General features: G+C 39.4%; 1 protein-coding gene across 4 annotated transcripts in view; it reads left to right on the top strand.

Annotated features, from left to right (window-relative positions):
* Positions 1-18,484, top strand: part of SLC41A2 (solute carrier family 41 member 2) — a 116,954-nt gene that overhangs the window by 40,926 nt on the left and 57,544 nt on the right. For all 4 annotated transcript variants that reach the window (XM_066263341.1, XM_066263361.1, XM_066263370.1 and 1 more), the window contains exon 3: positions 3,075-3,182. In XM_066263341.1, coding sequence (XP_066119438.1) covers positions 3,075-3,182 — 108 coding nt within the window. The remainder of the gene's footprint in view (positions 1-3,074; positions 3,183-18,484) is intronic.

Below are 18,484 nucleotides of genomic sequence, written 5' to 3'. Positions count from 1 at the left end.
TGTCACATAAAATCAACATGGAACAAGAAATGCAGGTGGCAGTCTCCTGTTCCAAGGTTAGAGAAGTGTGCAGTGCCCAATAGCTACACATGTTCCATTAGTAAGTGATTAAGGTTACAGGACGTAAAAGTATTCTTTTTTGCTTTTAACTTATTTGTATTATTTCTTCAAATGGCTACTAAATTGCTAAATAAATACTTCGGTTATTTGGACCAACCTACTTAGTATATAGGACTATTTGGTATTTCTTTTGGCCTCGGGACGTGGTGAAAACATTTGTGAGACACTGAGTGCTGTGAATTGCGGAAGTGTAAGCACATCTCTGCAGGTGTAAAGAAGAGAATGTACAGTTTATTTGGCCTGAGGAAATCAATAAGTATTATTTCTTATTGTTATAGCAATGCTAAGGTGTTAATGACTTCATAGTAATTCTCACAGGAGGATTTGATTTGAATTGAACTTGAGAAAGCTGGTAGTAACCCAAAGGAGTGACTGATAAGAGATATTCAGATGTTATTCTGTTTCTAAATTATATTGCATAAGTATTAAAATTATGACCTAGGTAAAATGCATTCCTGAGTTATGTCTGACCTGATAAAAATGATACTTGTCTTACAGGTTAGTTGTGAAGATGAAATGAGTAAGCCTAAAGAACGGTGCCTGGCACATAGCAAGCAATCAGAGAATGTTGAATATTGTTGATGTTTATTATGATGATGATCTGTTGTTATTTATCATTCTCATCATCATCACCACCACCACCAACAGCCTCGTCTCTACAGGATGCATATCCCCCCTCGCACAGCAGAATTCTTTGTTCTTTTTTCTTTTTTTTTTTAGCAAGAGAGAGAGGGAGAGTGAGATGGAGGAGAGAGAGACTGGGGCAGACAGACGGGGTGGGAGAGATGAGAAACATCAATCCTCATTGCGGCACCTTAGTTGCTCATTGATTGCCTTCTCATATGTGCCCTGACCAGGGGGCTACATCAGAGCAAGTGACTGAGTGACCCCTTGCTCAAGTCATCGACCTTGGACTCAATCCAGTGACCTTGGGCTTCAAGCCAGCGACCTTTAGGATCAAGTCAGCGACCATGGGGTCATGTCTATGATGCCACGCTCAAGCTGGTGAGCCCGCGCTCAAGCCAGTGACTTTGAGGTTTCAAACCTGGGTCCTCAGCATCCTAGGCCGACGCTCAGTCCACTGTGCTATCACTTAGCCTAGAATTCTTAACCCATCATGAAATATGGACAACAAACATGTTTGTTGGCTTTTTGACAGCATCTAGGATGCTATGGGACTCCCGGTGCTTTTTAAGCCCATCTTTAATTGCAGGGAAGGGTTTTCCCTGCCAATCCTTTGAACCAGGATTTTACCAAAGGCTGATCTGATAAACATTTCCTAAACTCTCTTTGGGCCCTAATTCTACACCTATTTGGAACAACCTCTAGGGAAACTTTGGGAACAAATTGAAATTCTCTTTTATTTATCTGACGGATTTATTTTTATTTATTTATTCATTTTAGAGGGGTGAGAGAGAGAGAGAAGGGGGGGAGGAGCAGGAAGCTTCAACTCCCATATGTGCCTTGACTGGGCAAGCCCCGGGTTTTGAACCAGCAACCTCAGCGTTCCAGGTTGACGCTTTATCCACTGTGCCACCACAGGTCAGGCTGACGGATTTAAATTGTACTTTTTTCACCTTTTATTTTTTTAATTATAAGAAAAAGTTCATTAAAAAAGTTACAGAGGTAGTAGAAATTAGCCAGCTGGCTCAGGAAACAAGTTACAGAAGCAAAAGAAGGGCCCTTGGAGCCTAGGAGAGAGAGAGGGAAAGGTGACTGCAGGGGTGGGGCAGAGTGTGGGGGAAGGCACGGCAGGAGGCTCCCGAGAGGAGAGCTCCTGAGCGGGAAGGTGTGCCTCGCCTGTCTGGGCCTTCGTGCTGGCTGTGTTCTTGATTATTTTTTGGCATAGGTTAATATGCTTAGTTCATAAAGTCTCTTACTGGGACAATCACCTCTTAATAGCATTTATTATTTATTTATTTTTAGATTTTATTTATTCATTTTAGAGAGAGGAGACAGAGAGAGAGAGAGAGAGAAGGGGGGAGGAGCTGGAAGCATCAACTTCCATATGTGCCTTGACCAGGGAAGCCCGGGGTTTCAAACAGGTGACCTCAGTGTTCCAGGTTGATGCTTTTACCCACTGCGCCACCACAGGTCAGGCTTAATAGCATTTATAAAATAGCACTTGGTGTTAGTCATTTGCATGGTCTTTTCAGTTCATAAGGTACTTGAATATTCATTTTCATTATCATGGTATTTCCCAAAGGTCTAGACAGAGCAGATAGTATCTGCATTTCATGGTTGAAGAAATTGAGATCCAAAAGATATGTAACTCACCAGGATCATGCAGCCAGGTTTGAAAGATCCATACACAGAGTCACAGATTTTCTCATTTCCAGTGGAGAGCACTTTTTATGTTCCTACGCTCTGCAACGTTTTGCGGCAAACGTCAAAATTAGATGACTCAGAACTCCTGAGGTCAATTCTGGGTCCCATCTTTTGAGCTTGGGAAAATCATTTAACTTCTCTGAATCTTTATTTCTTCATTTGTGAAATCAAATAATAATATTACTGTAATTTTCCTGTGGGATTATTGTAATTAGTGTTGAAACTAAGATTCAGACCCATGTTATCTGGTCCTTGAGTCTGTGCTCTTAACCCTGAGTTACAGTAACTCTTGCCATCATAAAGGGATAAAGTAAAATTTAAGTGTTATTAGCCTGTATAGCAAGCTAGATGTATTTTGAGATGTAGCGACTATCAGCTATCACTCCTAACTCTAACTGGATCTTCTGAAGTAACTCAGGGTTTCAGTGCTTTGCAGAATGGGGTTAAACTAAATGTTCATTGATTAAATGACCGATTTTTGTCATTCAAAATGTAAATGCAAATGCGACATTGGGGGAAAAAAGGCAAGGTTTTAAAGAAATGTCTGTTCTAAAATGTTGTTTTAAAAGTTATCAGAAAAAAATAAAAGTAAGAAGTGTCAGAAAATTCTTTTTTTTTTCTTACAGCACTGGGAGGTGTTCAAAAAAGTAACAGAAGTTTTTATTTTAGTTCCTGCACTACTTGGTCTCAAAGGAAACTTGGAAATGACATTGGCATCTAGATTATCCACTGCAGTAAGTTTTTTCCTATTTCAAAGTATGTATATTACTGATGCAGTTTCTCTCTATTATGGAGAACTTGTAGCAGGAAAATTTTCTTTCCTCTGATACATTTTTAGACCTCAAAGTTATGGTAAGTATATATTTCTGCCTGATATGATATCCTGAGAATTCTCTGGTTTGTCTAAATTGAAAAGTATGGGTCCTGCTTTATCCTGAGAAGTAGTGGTATACTTGCTGCCTATAATTCCAGGGCATTCTGCTAATTATCATCAGGGCTTAAGACATTGAGATATTGAGATTCTTTATGATTTGGTGGTTGGTTGATTGGTATTTAAACTTTTTGTGATTATAAAAGTAATACATATTTATTGTAAAAACTACAGAAAAGGGGGAAAAGTATGAAGAAGAAAATTTAAAAGCTACTCCAGATTCTTCACCTACACATAATCACTATTAATATTCTGATATAGATCCTTCTATACCTGGGTGGATATCTGTACTTAGACATAGGTATAGCACAATGTAACATGCATACTGTATATTTCAAAAAAAGAACTAGAATCATCTATATTCTCTTTTATTATCTGTGATATCCATTTGAAGAGAGCTACATCATGACCATCTTTCCACATCAATTAGTATAAACCCATACCATTATTTTTTATCTATGTACTTTTCTGGTATATAGCTCTACCACAGCTTTTTTCCCTTAACTTTATTTTAATGTTTACTTATTGATTTTTTAGAGAGAGAGGAAGGGAGAGAGAGAGACAGGAACATCTATCTGTTTCTGTAGGTGCCCTGACCGGAATCAAACCTGCATCCTTTGCACTTTGGGACGATGCTGTAACCAACTAAGCTGTCTGGCCAGAGCTTCTACCACAGTTTAATCCATCATCTATTATTGGCTATAGAGGTTCTTTCTTTTTCTTTCTTTCTTTTTTTTTTTAGTGAGAGGAGGGGAGGCAGAGACAGACTCCTGCATATGCCCCAACTAGGATCTACCCGGCAAGCCCACTAGGAGGGTGATGCTCTGCCCATTTGGGGTCCTTGCTCTGTTGCAACAGGAGCCATTTTTCTTTTTTTTCTTAGTGCCTGAGGCTATGGAGCCATCCTCAGTGCCTGGGGCCAACTCACTCTTGACTGCAGGAGGGGAGGAAAAAGAGAGAGAGGAAGAGAGAGGATCAGGGTGGGGGAGCGGGTAGGGTGGAGAAGCAGATGGGCGCTTCTCCTGTGTGCCCTGGCTGGGAATCAAACCCGGGACATCCACATGCTGGGCCAATGTTCTACCACTGAGCCAACCAGCCAGGGCCTATATAGGTTCTTTATAATGTTTATTATAAAAAATGTTGTAATGAATATACTTTTCAAAAACAATTTTTGCATTAAATTTAGAAAGAGAGAAAGGAAGAGAGAAACTGAGAAGGAAAGAGAGAGAGAGAGAGAGAGAGAGAGAGAGAGAGAGAAGCATCAACTTGTTGCTTCACTTAGTTTTTCTGTTTAGTTGTGTACTCATTGATAGCTTCTCCTACAATGCCCTGACCGGGGCGGGGGTGGGGGGGGATGTCTACCCACAACCTCTGACTCACTGGGTCAACGCTTAGTCGCTAAACCAGCCAGCCAGGGCCTGAATATTCTTATATATACAGTTTTTTTTTTTTTTTTTTTTTTGTTTGTGGCAGAGACAGAGAGAGTCAGAGAGAGGGACAGATAGGGACAGACAGACAGGAATGGAGAGAGATGAGAAACATCAATTCTTTGTTGAGGCTCCTTTGTTGTTCATTGATTGCTTTCTCATATGTGTCTCGACCAGGGGACTGCAGCAGACTGAGTGACCCCTTGCTCGAGCCAGTGACCTGGGGCTCAACCTGGTGAGCCTTGCTCAAACCAGATGAGCCCGCACTCAAATTGGCGACCTCGGGGTCTTGAACCTGGGTCCTCCACATCCCAGTCCGACGCTCTATCCACTGCGCCACCGCCTGGTCATGCTATATATACAGTTTAGAATTCTTATTTCTTTCGGCAAATTCTAGAATTGTGATTACATTCAGGAAAAAATACATACTTTTAAGGCTTTAGTTATATAATGCGATTAACTCATCTAGAAATGTTAAACATTTTAGAAAATATTTCTATTAGCAGAGTTCTGAGTTATATTTAGAAGCCCCCAAGGACACTGTTTTCTCTCTGTACCATTCTTGGGGTGTTCACCATTGTGGAACCAGGTTGTGGGTGAAACCATATAGCTAGTCAGGCTCACTTTGAGGAGCCATCTGCCCATGAATGTCAGCTGAAAATTCACTAAGCCGTCAGAGGGTATTACTAATTGCAGTGTCTTACATATATGTTTTTTCTTTACAGAATTACAGCAAATGAATCTATCTATGAACTAGGAAAAATTATTGTGTAACTAAAGGTAACCAAGATGGAAGCTGAACAATTATGTTGCTAAGGGAGCAATCCCCCATCCCTTCTCCCCATTTCCCCTTCAGGCAGCTGTGAACTCTCTAGGGTTTCTTGAGTAAAGCCAAAGCTTGGAGAGGAAATGTATTAAATAATGTTTTGTTAACGTTGTTGGGTTGCTTAAGTCAGAGGAAGTGCTACGTGTGCCCTATGGCATTGTCTCTGCCCCTTTCTTATATATAAAAGGTCATAGAGCCATACTCTCCCAGGACAATTGTGAAATGTTGGGTATTAATGAGCACTCAGAGTGTGCCAGGGTGTGCTGCTTTACAAGGATATCTTATAACAACCCTATGAAATAAGCACTGTTATTTCTGGTTTACAGAGGAGGAACTGCGGCTTAGAGCAGTTGAGTAACTTTCCTGAGCTAACACAGCATGGAATAAGTCACATTCCAGAACATCCCCCTTTCCCTGCATAGGACACCTATATCAGAGTCTATAAAACCAGTCAATAACAGCAGTAACAAAAGCTTGATAGCTTCCTCCTGTACATTATGGGGTGTTCTCCTAAGGTCTTGGTCTTAGCACCAATGCACAATACTCCTGGTACTTCATATTTAAAAATTTTTTTGATATGCATATTTTAAAAAATTACTACTTATGGATATAATCCTGTTGCTTATTTCTATAGTTGGTGAGCTAGAGATGATGTTGGGGGATATCAGCTGGTCATTAAGTTGGAGCCAAACCTCATAGACTAGAATTACTTGGCTAAATTCACTTTAGCCTAGCCCACAATTTTTCATATAATCATTGTAATTATTGACTATTAAAGGGAATGGAGAATAATGGAAACTAGAGCCCTTGGGCTGGAGCATAAAGGTGTAAGATGACCCTGGAATATCTTGTGGTGCCAAAAAGTAAATACACACACACACCTTTTTTTTTTTTTTTTTAAGTAATGGAACATGATAAATGGATATAAGATATACCATACTAGATACTAGCCAGATCTGGGACAATTTGAATCACAAAATAAATGGTATTTACAGATTATAATGTATGGCATAAAAAAATAATCCATTAGTTTATAAAGAATACCAAGGCAGGCAAGGACTCTACTGTCATGGAATTTGCATAAATAATCTCAGATACTGGTAAGGGCAATGAAGAAAATAAAACAGGGTAGTGTGATGTAGGGTGATTCATGAGGGCTCTTGTATGTTAAGTGGTTAGGGAAGACTTCTTTGAAAGGTGATGTATAAGCCGGTACCTGAATAATAGTGTGAGTCAGCCACATCAGATTCTGGGAAGAGACCCGTCCAGGTTACTGTTGTACCTAATCATTGTAATGATGTCAGTGTAATCATCTCAAATATTTGTAAGCATTTTACACACATTCTCTTTAACAGGTGGGCCTGGAGCAGAAATACGAACAGAGATCTATATGATTTATGTCTATAGTTTAAAACTATACGAGCTTACAAATTGAAAAACAAACAAACTATCTTTCTATCTTGGCAGATATATCCTTTTGAAGACCTGGCAGTCTAACATATTCTTGGACTTCCCGGGTTCTGTTTTGGAACCTGGTGTTGTGGAGAGATCCAGCCCCTGGTTAGAGGCCTGCCCTGTTCCTCACCGCCCTTGGTTGTCTGCACTGCTCTTTGAAAGACTTCACACTTAGCTCAGGCCCCATGTTTGAGCTCCCTCTCTACCCCTCGTTAATAGCCACCTCCGAGCATCAGTGGTGGCAGGGTCTTCCTTCAGGAGGACTGACTTCAGGAAGAAGCGCTTTCATTGGACTTCAGGCCATTTGATCAGAGAACTCTATGTTTGCAGTATCTGGAGCACAGCCTAGAAAGGGTTAGAAGGGGTGAGGCACAGGCTGCAAGTGGGCACACCACTTGGGCCCTATCTATATGCCCTTCCTCCTGTGGGATGGGGCGGAACCAAGGGATAGCCCGACTGGGGCCCTCTAAGCTGTGGGTCTCAGAACTGGGGCCCTTCTTACCAGATTTAGAGTACTAGTGATTCTAGATTCCAGGCATGAAAAACTTCTCTTAGCCTGAGTAAAATTGCATGACACAAAAGAGCTTTGAAGCTGTCTTTGATGTAGTTCTGCAAGATATAAAAATAAGATGGAAGAGAAGATATTTATTAAAAAGGCTTGCTTGAACAAAATAGCCTTCATATTATACTCTGAAAATAACAATAACAGGACTTACTAATAACCTGTGGCTGCTTACAGAGAAAGCAACTTTTTGTGTTTTTGGGTTTTTTTTGTTTGTTTTTTTTAAATTTTTTTTTTAAAGATTTTATTTATTCATTATAGAGAGGGGAGAGAGAGAGAGAAAGGGGGAGGAGCTGGAAGCATCAACTCCCACATGTGCCTTGACCAGGCAAGCCCAGGGTGTTGAACCAGCAACCTCAGCGTTTCCAGGTTGACGCTTTATCCACTGCGCCGCCACAGGTCAGGCTTTTTTTAAATTTTTTTTTTTAAATTTTTTTTTTAAAGATTGTGTTTTTGTTTTTTGTTTTTTTGACAGAGACAGAGAGAGAGGCAGAGAGAGGGACAGATAGGGACAGATAGACAAGAAGGGAAAGAGATGAGAAGCATCAATTCTTTGTTGCAGCACCTTAGTTGTTCATTGATTGCTTTCTCATATGTGCCTTGACCAAGGGGATGGGCTACAGCAGAGCGAGTGACCCCTTGCTCAAGCTAGCAACCATGGGGTCATGTCTATGATCCCACGCTCAAGCCAGTGACCCCATGCTCAAGCTGGTTGAGCCCGCGCTCAAGCCGGTGACCTCAGGGTTTCGAACCTGGGTCCTCTATGTCCCAGTCCGATGCTCTATCTACTGCGTCACTGCCTGGTCAGGCTGTTGTTGTTTTTTTTACTGGAACTTTCTTCAGTAGATGTACCTTGAAGCATACAGGTATTTCTTACATGATAACTGCTATAAAAGTCTCATCATTCTACTCTTGAGAAAGTACTAAAATTGGCATGGATGCAATAAAAGCTGAGAATCTTTTTTTTTTTTTTTTGGTGTCTAGGATACCAGTTACATTGCTTCATTGTTATACTTTTAGATTCAAAGTTTAAAAGACAAGTTTTTCTCAAGTGATCATATGAAAGAGTAAGTATGTGTAAAAATATTTAAATTAATAAAAAATATGTAAGTTAGGGCAACAATCTTAGGCTCATCTGAAAATGTTTAGAAAGCATCATCAAATAATGTCCCAAGCGTTAGTTTCTGAAATTATCATTATTATTAGCATCATTATTTTTTAGGTGAGAGGAGGGGAGATAGTGAGGCAGACTCCAGCATGCACTCTGACTGGTATCCACCTGGCAACCCCTGACTGGGGTCAATGCTCAAGTACCGAGCTATCTTTAGCACCTGAGGCTGACACGCTTGGACCAACTGAGCTATCCTCAGTGGCTGGGACAATGCTCAAACCAATGGAGTGGACTGGCTGTGGGAGGGGGAGAGGAAGAAAAGGGGAAGAGGGAAGGGGGGAGAAGCAGATGGTTGCTTCTCCTTTGTGCCCTGAATGGGAATTGAGCCTGGGACGACCTTTTGCCACATCAGCACTCTATCCCCTTAGCCACCGGCCGGGCCAGTTTATGAAATTATTTCAATAAAAATTGCACCATCACTATCAAACAAATCTTCAAACCTAGGAATTAAAAGGAGACAAGTCTTTCATCTTATCAAATGTTACAGAGTGGAAAGAAAGTCTAATAATATGGTAACACTGTCATTCTCAGCAGTATCTAGATTGGCTCAACGAGCCCCAGACAGTCTTGGTTCTCTAATGACTTTGTTTGAAGGTGGGTATCTAAACAGTATTAAAAATAGGAAGTATGGTGACCGCAGGATCAGTCTAGAAGCTCTCAGTGTTAAGACATTGCTTCTAGAAGGTTTAATAATAAAGTGGTAATACAATTTTAAAAATTTGGTTAAATTTTATATTTTTTTAGTATTTCAGAAATTCACTATATAATGGTGACACTTGGTGTCACTGATTATTGATTTGAACACTTGGCACCCAGCTGTGTTTGTCCAGTATACCTTTAGCTTTTGTCTGAAACAAAACAAAACTGTCCTATGGTTTTACTGAGGTTTTCAGAGTTAATTACATGCATGGACTCCATCTGTCATTTTCTCAGTGATCTATGTGTGCACTGTGTTTTCAGACCTGGTGGACCTCCTTAGTAAACCCCATCCAGGAGGCTTTTCTGCAGGAGAGGAGAATAAAGAAGAGCCCTTGAAAAACAAAGGTGGCAAATAAATGGAGAAGAAGGTTATTAGAATGAGAGTTAAAAGGTGGCTCTAGTTTCATTTTGTTGGAAAATGAACTTTGTTCTGGTAAATATAGTGAAGCATGCAAGTATTTAAGTGATTTGATGACTTTGCCAGGAAAACTGAAATTTTGGCTAACTTACCTCAAAGAAAATATTTATAAAAGCAACATTCTCGAGCTTTATCCAGCATTCATTTCTATTTAAATAATAGATTAAACATGCCAGTCCATTTTGAAATAGGCCATGCCATAGGGAATATGGTTAAAAAAGAATATGCTGCAAATTAACTTCTGTTTAATTTGATTACAATGCCATTAAAACTGAATAAATGTGAATTTTTCTTAATTTTTAAATTTGAAGTTTAGTTATTTTGACATCAATATTTTATATATTTTCCTCAAACGTTGGTCATGTCTCTTTGTTCATATTTAAGAGAGAACTCCCAAACTGATTAGAAGCTCAGAGTATGGAGGAGTTTATCAGTCGTGATTTTCATTGCAGAGTAATGTAATCTGCCGGCCTTTCTTTGGGGAGGTAGGAATGGAGTTGCTGTCTTCCATAGGTCAAGAATTGTGTCACTGATTATAAGATATTTGAGCCGTAGACGGAAGAATTATTCAGTTCTCTAAGCAATTAAGACACTGTAAATTAGGTGGATATACCATGCTACCATACCTTGTTGCCATGAGTTACTACTTTACTGTGTACTAATTTGTTTACTTTTGTATTTGAGGCTATTTGAGATAGAGATGTCCCAGGCAGGGCAAAGGGCCAGCGGCAGGACTATTGTTGATACGTTAGAACAGTAGTTCTCTAAGTCTAAGTGTGGTCTTCTGATCAGCAGTGTCAGCTGGTTGTTAGAAATGCAGATTCTCGGCCCCACCCCAAAGCTGCTGACTCAGAAATTCTGGGGATTTGGTTCAGCAATCTGTATTTTAACAGGATCTCCAGACAATTCTGATACACATTAAAAATTTGAAGACACTGTATTAGAGGAACAGTCTGGAGGCCAATAAGGTTGGGACCAAATGAGAGAAGGGGTAAATCACAGGGATAAGATTACCTTATGGGCCATTTGCAAGGTCTTTGGCTTTTGTGTAGAGTGGAAAGCTGTTGAAAGCTTTTGAACAGAGGAATGGTGCTATCTGTTAGATATTTTTAACAGATTATTGTGACTGCTATGTTGACACAGAGCTATAGGGAGCCAGGGACTGAAGCAGGCAGACAAATTGAGATGATGTTGGCTTGGGTCAGGGTAGTAGTGAGACATAGTTGGAGTCCAGAACTCATTTTCAGAGGGAGATGACAGAATTGGCTGATGAATTAGATAGAAGACCAGGAGTAGTCACTTGAAATTTTTTTCTGGATTTACGAGGAGTAAAAGTAAACATATTAGTAGATGGGAAAGTAGTCACTTGTGACAGCAAGTTATGGTAACATGGTTTATTCATCTAGGTTATGGTGTTTTAATTGGATCTCAGGTTTTCTAGTACTGTTCTTACAGTTCTCAAGTACTGTTCTTACAGAATATGCTGGAGCGTTGTTGTCAGTTGCATTCCAGTTTTGATGTACTGACCACTGTTAGAGCATCTCCATATTAATGCCTTCACAGTAGCAAAATCCCCAAAGTCTCAACTGCCATAGGCTCTTCACTGACAATTCTCTACCTGAAATTCTTACCCTCAACTTTGAGACCCCACAGTCTCTTCATTCTCCCACCTCTTTCATTGCTGCTTCTTAATCTACTTTTTTGGTTTCTTTTTCTTTGCTCATCTTCTTGATTTGAGGTTTTCTTAAAGTTTTGAAAGGGGGAGGCACAGTAAAGGCAGAAACTTTCTTCTGTGATAAACAGCCCAGATGAAACGAAGCAGGGCTGGGTGGCAGCCTTGGGCCAGGCCTCTGCCTGGCTGGACAGCCCTGCTCCTCCGAGTGCTTGTCAGTACACCATCCGTTCCGCTCTGGTGACTGCGGTATTGCAGCTCAGCCAGGGAGACGGTCTTCAGTCTTCCGTGGAAAGGGAGAGTGCACCTCAAGGTTTTCTTCAGGTTTTAGTACTTTGTCCGACATGCTGTCCATAATTTCACGTAGTCCAACACTGCTTGCTTGCACGCCACTCCAGTTTATGTCTCCAGAGCTGAATTTTCTATTTATTTATTTATTTATTTATTTATTTATTTATTTATTTATTTTTCAATTAGTTTACTTTCAATATTACTTTTTATTGGTTTCAGGTGTATAGCAGAGTGGTTGAACAGTCAGATATTTTACAAAGTGATCCCCTCAATATTTCCAGTACCCCCCTGGTGCCATGTACAGTAATTACAATATTTTTTATTCTGTTCCCTGTGCTGTACTTTTCATTCCTGTGACTGTTTTGTACCTGCCAATTTGTACTTCTTAATCCTTTACCTCTCTCACTCAGTCCCCCAGCCGCCCCTGTCTTCTGGCAACCACCAGCTGTCTCCAGAGCTGAATTTTTAATTGTCTATATACCACTCACTACGTTCAAAACTAAACTCATTCTTTTATCCTACTCTACCCATTTATTTTTACCTATATTTTTTATCAGTTTATTAACATTGCCAATCACCTATGCCTCTGCTCTATCCAGTTACTGTCTAGAACAGTGGTTCTCAAAGTGTGTGCCAGGGCGCACTGGTACGCCCTAGATTTCCAGAGAAATATGTGCTTGTTGGGGACCAAAAAACCAACAGGGATTTTGGAGTTTAGATTTTGGGGGGACAGAGGGTAGGGAATTGGCTGTAAGCTGACAGCCTGCCTAACCCCCCACCTCACTTGCCTGATTAGGTTGCACAGGCTGTTAAGATGTGGTGCTGGATTGTTTACACTATCCCCCATGTTCCCCAGAAACACTGGAGGCAAGTTTCTTCTATCCTTTGTTTGGTGTAAAGTTAAGATGATATGTATGGTGGGGGTTTTCTGCACTCAACACAATTAAGAGTAAAAAGAGAGGAATTCTTCAATGTATTGACTAGGAAATGAGAGTTTGCCTTTCAAATATAAATATATGCCCAAACATTGAAGAAATCACTAGGACACATCAGGCTCATGTTTCTCATAAACACAAGAATGAAAAAACTTAACACATTTGCACTGGGACCTGCCGAATTTACTAAATCTTACTAAGAATGTTATTTATATATATAAAAAGATAACTTTTTGTAGCTTTTTATTTTTAACCCCTCTTTTTTTAAGAATTCTAAAAGCATACCTCATGAAATGTAACATAAAAATGTTTTTTAATGTCAGAATAAATTTAATTTTTTCGTATTTGTTTAATTATAAAAGCATGCTTGGACTTTGTATTTTTTCTTTAATATTTGACTTAATTATTATAACATAATTCTCAGAAATTTTTATATAGTGTGCCTACAATTATATATAGAATTTTAAATGCGCCCCAACTTCAAAAAGTTTGAGAACCACTGGTCCAGACTGTCAGTTCCACCAACGAAACCCCTCTCCCCTTCCCCCTATACCCCACATCACAACCTTATCTTAGTTGCCTGTTGTCTCTGAATGGGATGCTGTAGCCAATTCCTAACTGAACTCCCTAGTTCCAGGGAGAAGAGTGAATGAGTGTAATTACTATTTAAACTTAGAATAAGCTGTGTTTGAAAATCAGCTTTTTCATTTATGTACAAAAAATAATGCTTTAAAAATTTTACAAGTTTCCTCTGTAGTATTAATTTTCACTTGTTCAAGTAGGAATAAAAATTATTATAGCTACAGAAGGCCAAACTATGATTACTTTAATCATTTTGCTTCATTGAAGTGTCTTCTTTTATTTTTATGATTATCTGCATGAGAATCAGGATAAAAGAGCTTATAGGATTAGAAGGAAAACCTTGAGAAAGTATAGAGATAGAGAACTTAAAACATAAGGTATCAGATGCAGCCTGTTCCCTCAGTCTGCTGAATTTTAATTATTCTTAAACTTGTCATTCTATAAAGATTAAGTGTTCACATATTAAAAGATATGTCAATAAAAATGGTTTCCTATTTTAATAGGGAAATTTAATAATAATTCCAAGTCAACTTTATCTTGCTTTCTTACTTGAATAAAAATTTATTTGTAAAGGTATGATGATTAACGAATAATTTTTCCTGGATTTTTATCTTTTCAAAGATAGATATATATTTTAATAGATATTATTATAGATACATAACAGTAATATTGATGGAGATTAAGCCAAATACAAGTGGTTCTATAAATTGTTGAGTTTAAGTTGTTATCTGAGGTCTAAAATTTTCTGCTCTGAAGGCTAGAATAGAAGAGAGTCAAAATGGTATTCACTGTCCTAATGATAGTGGGTTTTTTTGTTTTGTTTTGTTTTTGTATTTTTCTGAAGCTGGAAACAGGGAGAGACAGTCAGACAGACTCCTACATGCGCCCGACCGGGATCCACCCGGCACGCCCACCAGGGGCGATGCTCTGCCTACCAGGGGGCGATGCTCTGCCCCTCCGAGGCGTCGCTCTGTCGCGACCAGAGCCACTCTAGCGCCTGGGGCAGAGGCCAAGGAGCCATCCCCAGCGCCCGGGCCATCTCTGCTCCAATGGAGCCTCGCTGTGGGAGGGGAAGAGAGAGACAGAGAGGAAGGAGAGGGGGAGGGGTGGAGAAGCAGATGGGCGCTACTCCTGTGTGCCCTGGCTGGGAATCGAACCCGGGACCCCTGCACGCCAGGCCGACGCTCGACCACTGAGCCAACCGGCCAGGGCCAGATAGTGTTTTTGTTTTTTTTTTAAAAAAAACCTTGTAAACTATTTCCCAGAAGCAAATTGCCTAATATAATTTGATAAGCACGTTCCCACTCTAGGCAAAATGGATTTCTATTGCCTCAAAACTCTTCTCAGAGAATTCTTTTTTTTTTTTTACAGGGACAGAGAGAGAGTCAGAGAGAAGGATAGATAGGGACAGACAGACAGGAACGGAGAGAGATGAGAAGTATCAATCATCAATTTTTCCTTGTGACGCCTTAGCTATTCATTGATTGCTTTCTTATATGTGCCTTGGGCCTTCAGCAGACCAAGTAACCCCTTGCTCAAACTAGCCACCTTGGGTCCAAGCTGGTGAGCTTTTTCTTTTTTTTTTTTGGCTTAAGCCAGATGAGCTCGTGCTCAAGCTGGTGACCTTGGGGTCTCGAACCTCCCAGTCTGATGCTCTATCCATTGCGCCACCACCTGATCAGGCTCAGAGAACTCTTGATTCTCTGAAATTATTTTTTAACTGATTAATTTAAAAAATATTTTTGAGTTCTTACTATTAGCCAAGTACTGCTGTGTCTGCTAGAGAATCAGCAACAGACAAACCAGAAAATGTCCCTGCCTTCATTGGGCTTACATTTCAGTGGAGGGATGTGAAGAAGTTGGCAAAGCCTCTTTTCCTAATAATGTAAGTTAGACTTTCAATTCAAATTGTAAGACTTCTAAAATAAAGAAAAATTAAACTACCAAATAATAATATTAATAACTGGCATAATTTGGATGTATTTACAATCTTAATACTGTTTTCCTAAATTTGATGTAATTCTAAATTTTACATGTTCTTGTCATTACAAACCTGATTGTTAGATAGACATGGGTTGCGTATTCCTGTTTTTCAATCTAAAACTGTTTCAGTCAGCTAGATTTATGGCTCCCTGCTTTGAGCAAACCGCACAAATTCAAAGCCTACAATTTGATGGGTTTTAGTATGTAGTCTATACCTGTGAAATAATCACCACAATTAAGATTATGCTTCACCCTGTACATCCAGAAAGGTATTAGGGTGTATGTACATGCGTGTGAGTGTGTATATGTTTTCATGAATTATGTTTTCTTGTAAATTATTTCAAGCATGTAAAATATATATCAGGGTTTCCAGTTCTAGTTAATATCAGACTACAGTGGTTGAGTGAACCTTCTTAGAGAAAAACAATGAAAAATCTAGATAAATTATTTGAAGCAATGGAAAGTGACCCAAAACAGGTAGAAACTAGAGTTTACCCTTCAAAGACCATTACCACAATGGGTAAGAATTGCTAAGTTTATGGCTTTTTGTTTGAGGGAATTCCCCAATCCCTGGATCTCATGTGGCAAAAACCTACAGTCTTACCGGCTTGAGGTGGCAGAGGTCATGGAGTCAAAACAAAGGGCAGAAATGTGAGAGGGCCCATACTTTATTTTTATTTATTTATTTATTTATTTATTTATTTATTTATTTATTTATTTATTTTTTGTATTTCTCTGAAGCTGGAAACGGGGAGAGACAGACAGACTCCCGCATGCGCCCGACCGGGATCCACCCGGCACGCCCACCAGGGGCGCTGCTCTGCCCACCAGGGGGCAATGCTCTGCCCCTCCGGGGCGTCGCTCTGCCGCGACCAGAGCCACTCTAGCGCCTGGGGCAGAGGCCAAGGAGCCATCCCTAGCGCCCGGGCCATCTTTGCTCCAATGGAGCCTCGGCTGCGGGAGGGGAAGAGAGAGACAGAGAGGAAGGAGGGGGTGGGGGTGGAGAAGCAAATGGACGCCTCTCCTATGTGCCCTGGCCAGGAATCGAACCTGGGTCCCCCGCACGCCAGGCCGACGCTCTACCGCTGAGCCAACCGGCCAGGGGAGAGGGCCCATACTTTAAAGACAAATACACCAGCTACAATGTGTGAGTTTTTGCTTGTGTAACTAAGTGCCTTCTGTGATTTATGCATAGCTATTGTGGCAGAAAGTTGAATTTTTATTGGTTTGAATTATCAGATAAACAGAGTTGGGAGATGACAGAGCAGGTGGAAATTTATGGGGAAATTAAGCAACAAGAGAACTGCAGAGAACATGAACTACAGAATCTGAGTAAAATTCTGCCCAAGTCTTTGGCTGCCCGTTAAATACACAGGTGCAAAGATCCCCAAAGGGCTGAGCTCAAAAAAGAACCAAGCAGAGATATGAGCTGGTGCACACTGTGGGAGATACAAGAGTCTGTAATGAGTCTATGGTATTTAACTGCCTATTACAAGGGAAATCGTTTTCAACCAAAAATAATCTCTATTTGTGGATATACAAAAGTGTGATTTGTATTTAGTCACTAGAAAGTGACTCAGAATGGGTCCAGGTGTTGGATTTAACAAAATCTTTCAAAGACACTACTAAAAATATGTTCAAAGAACTAAAGAAAAAAATGTTCAAAGAATGAAACAAGCATATGTCTTAATGAGTGAACAGATGGAAATCTTAAGAGTAATGAAAACTGTAGAAAAGAATCAGATGTATCACATTGGTGATAACAGAAGAAAGAATTTGTGAATTTGAAGATATATAGTAGAAGAAACTACCCAATATGAAGAATCAAGAGGAAAAAAAAGATTGAAGAAATATGACTAGAACCTCAGCTACCTGTGGACAGTATAACGATCTTAAACATATGTATGATATAGTGATATTCTGAATATGGTTAAATTTTAATATTTGACAGAGCCAAGTGATGGAAATATAATTAAAAAAATTTTTAAAGAAGTTACTGCTGTATTAATTTGTAAAATTGACTTTGTTGAAGTATTTTGATAGGGATTGCTTTGACTCTAAATTGTTTTAGGTAATGGGACATTTTAACAATGTTAATTCTTCCAATCCATTAATAAGGAATATTTTTCCATTTCTCCAGTGTCTCATACCTATTTCTCTTTTTCTTTTTAAAGATTTTATTTATTGATTTTGAGAGAAGGGGGGAGGAGTGGGAAGCATCAACTCAGAGTAGTTGCTTCTCGTATGTGCCCTGACCAGACAAGCCCAGGGTTTCAAACCTGCAGCCTCAGCATTCCAGGTCGATGCTTTAGCCTCTGTGCCACCACAGGTCATTTTTTGAACACTAAATCCAAGATAGTTTCACTCTTTGAACAATGCTTATATCTTATTACTCATTTGAGCAAAAACCTAAGTTGCTAGAGCTACAACACAAATTCATCAATAATTCAGATTTCCAGGCTTAAGAAAGAAATATACAAATGAAGACATCAGGAATAATTATTCCAAAACTGAACAATTTTAATATTTGCATTTGCTGGATACTTGGAGGCTACAATCCAGGATGAAGTTAGAGACAGAAACTGTTTTTTAGATTGATACAAGAACTGTAGCACTTAACCTAATGGTCTGAAGCCAGTGAGCTGAACTCCAGTTTGACCATGGTTAAAACTACCCATAAATAATAACCCTTATATATTTTCCACATCACCTATCTTCCATGACCAAGTAGGTGATAAGTATATTACTTTTAATAATGACTGCTCATTGTTTTCCAAAATACTGCAGTAGAAAAACTTGTCAGATTAGGATATACATTCTTTGAATCATATGTGGTTGTATGATTGGCTTATAGTGCAATTACATATGAATAATATTTTTGAAGTGTATTTTTCCATTTAGCAGAAAGATGTATAAACTTTAATAGTGAGATACATGATCAAAATTCATCTTGAACTAAATTAATAGTGCTAGTCATACCTCATATAAATTATGCACATGTGAATGATTTGATTATATCTGGGTTTCTTGGCTAATAATTCTTCAAATTACATTTATTTCATGATGTAGTATTAAATGCTAGCA

Source organism: Saccopteryx bilineata, chromosome 1, assembly GCF_036850765.1.
Source record: "Saccopteryx bilineata isolate mSacBil1 chromosome 1, mSacBil1_pri_phased_curated, whole genome shotgun sequence".
Lineage (NCBI taxonomy): Eukaryota > Metazoa > Chordata > Mammalia > Chiroptera > Emballonuridae > Saccopteryx > Saccopteryx bilineata.
Note: the sequence above shows the minus strand (reverse complement) of the source record. Positions and strands in the feature narration are given on the sequence as shown.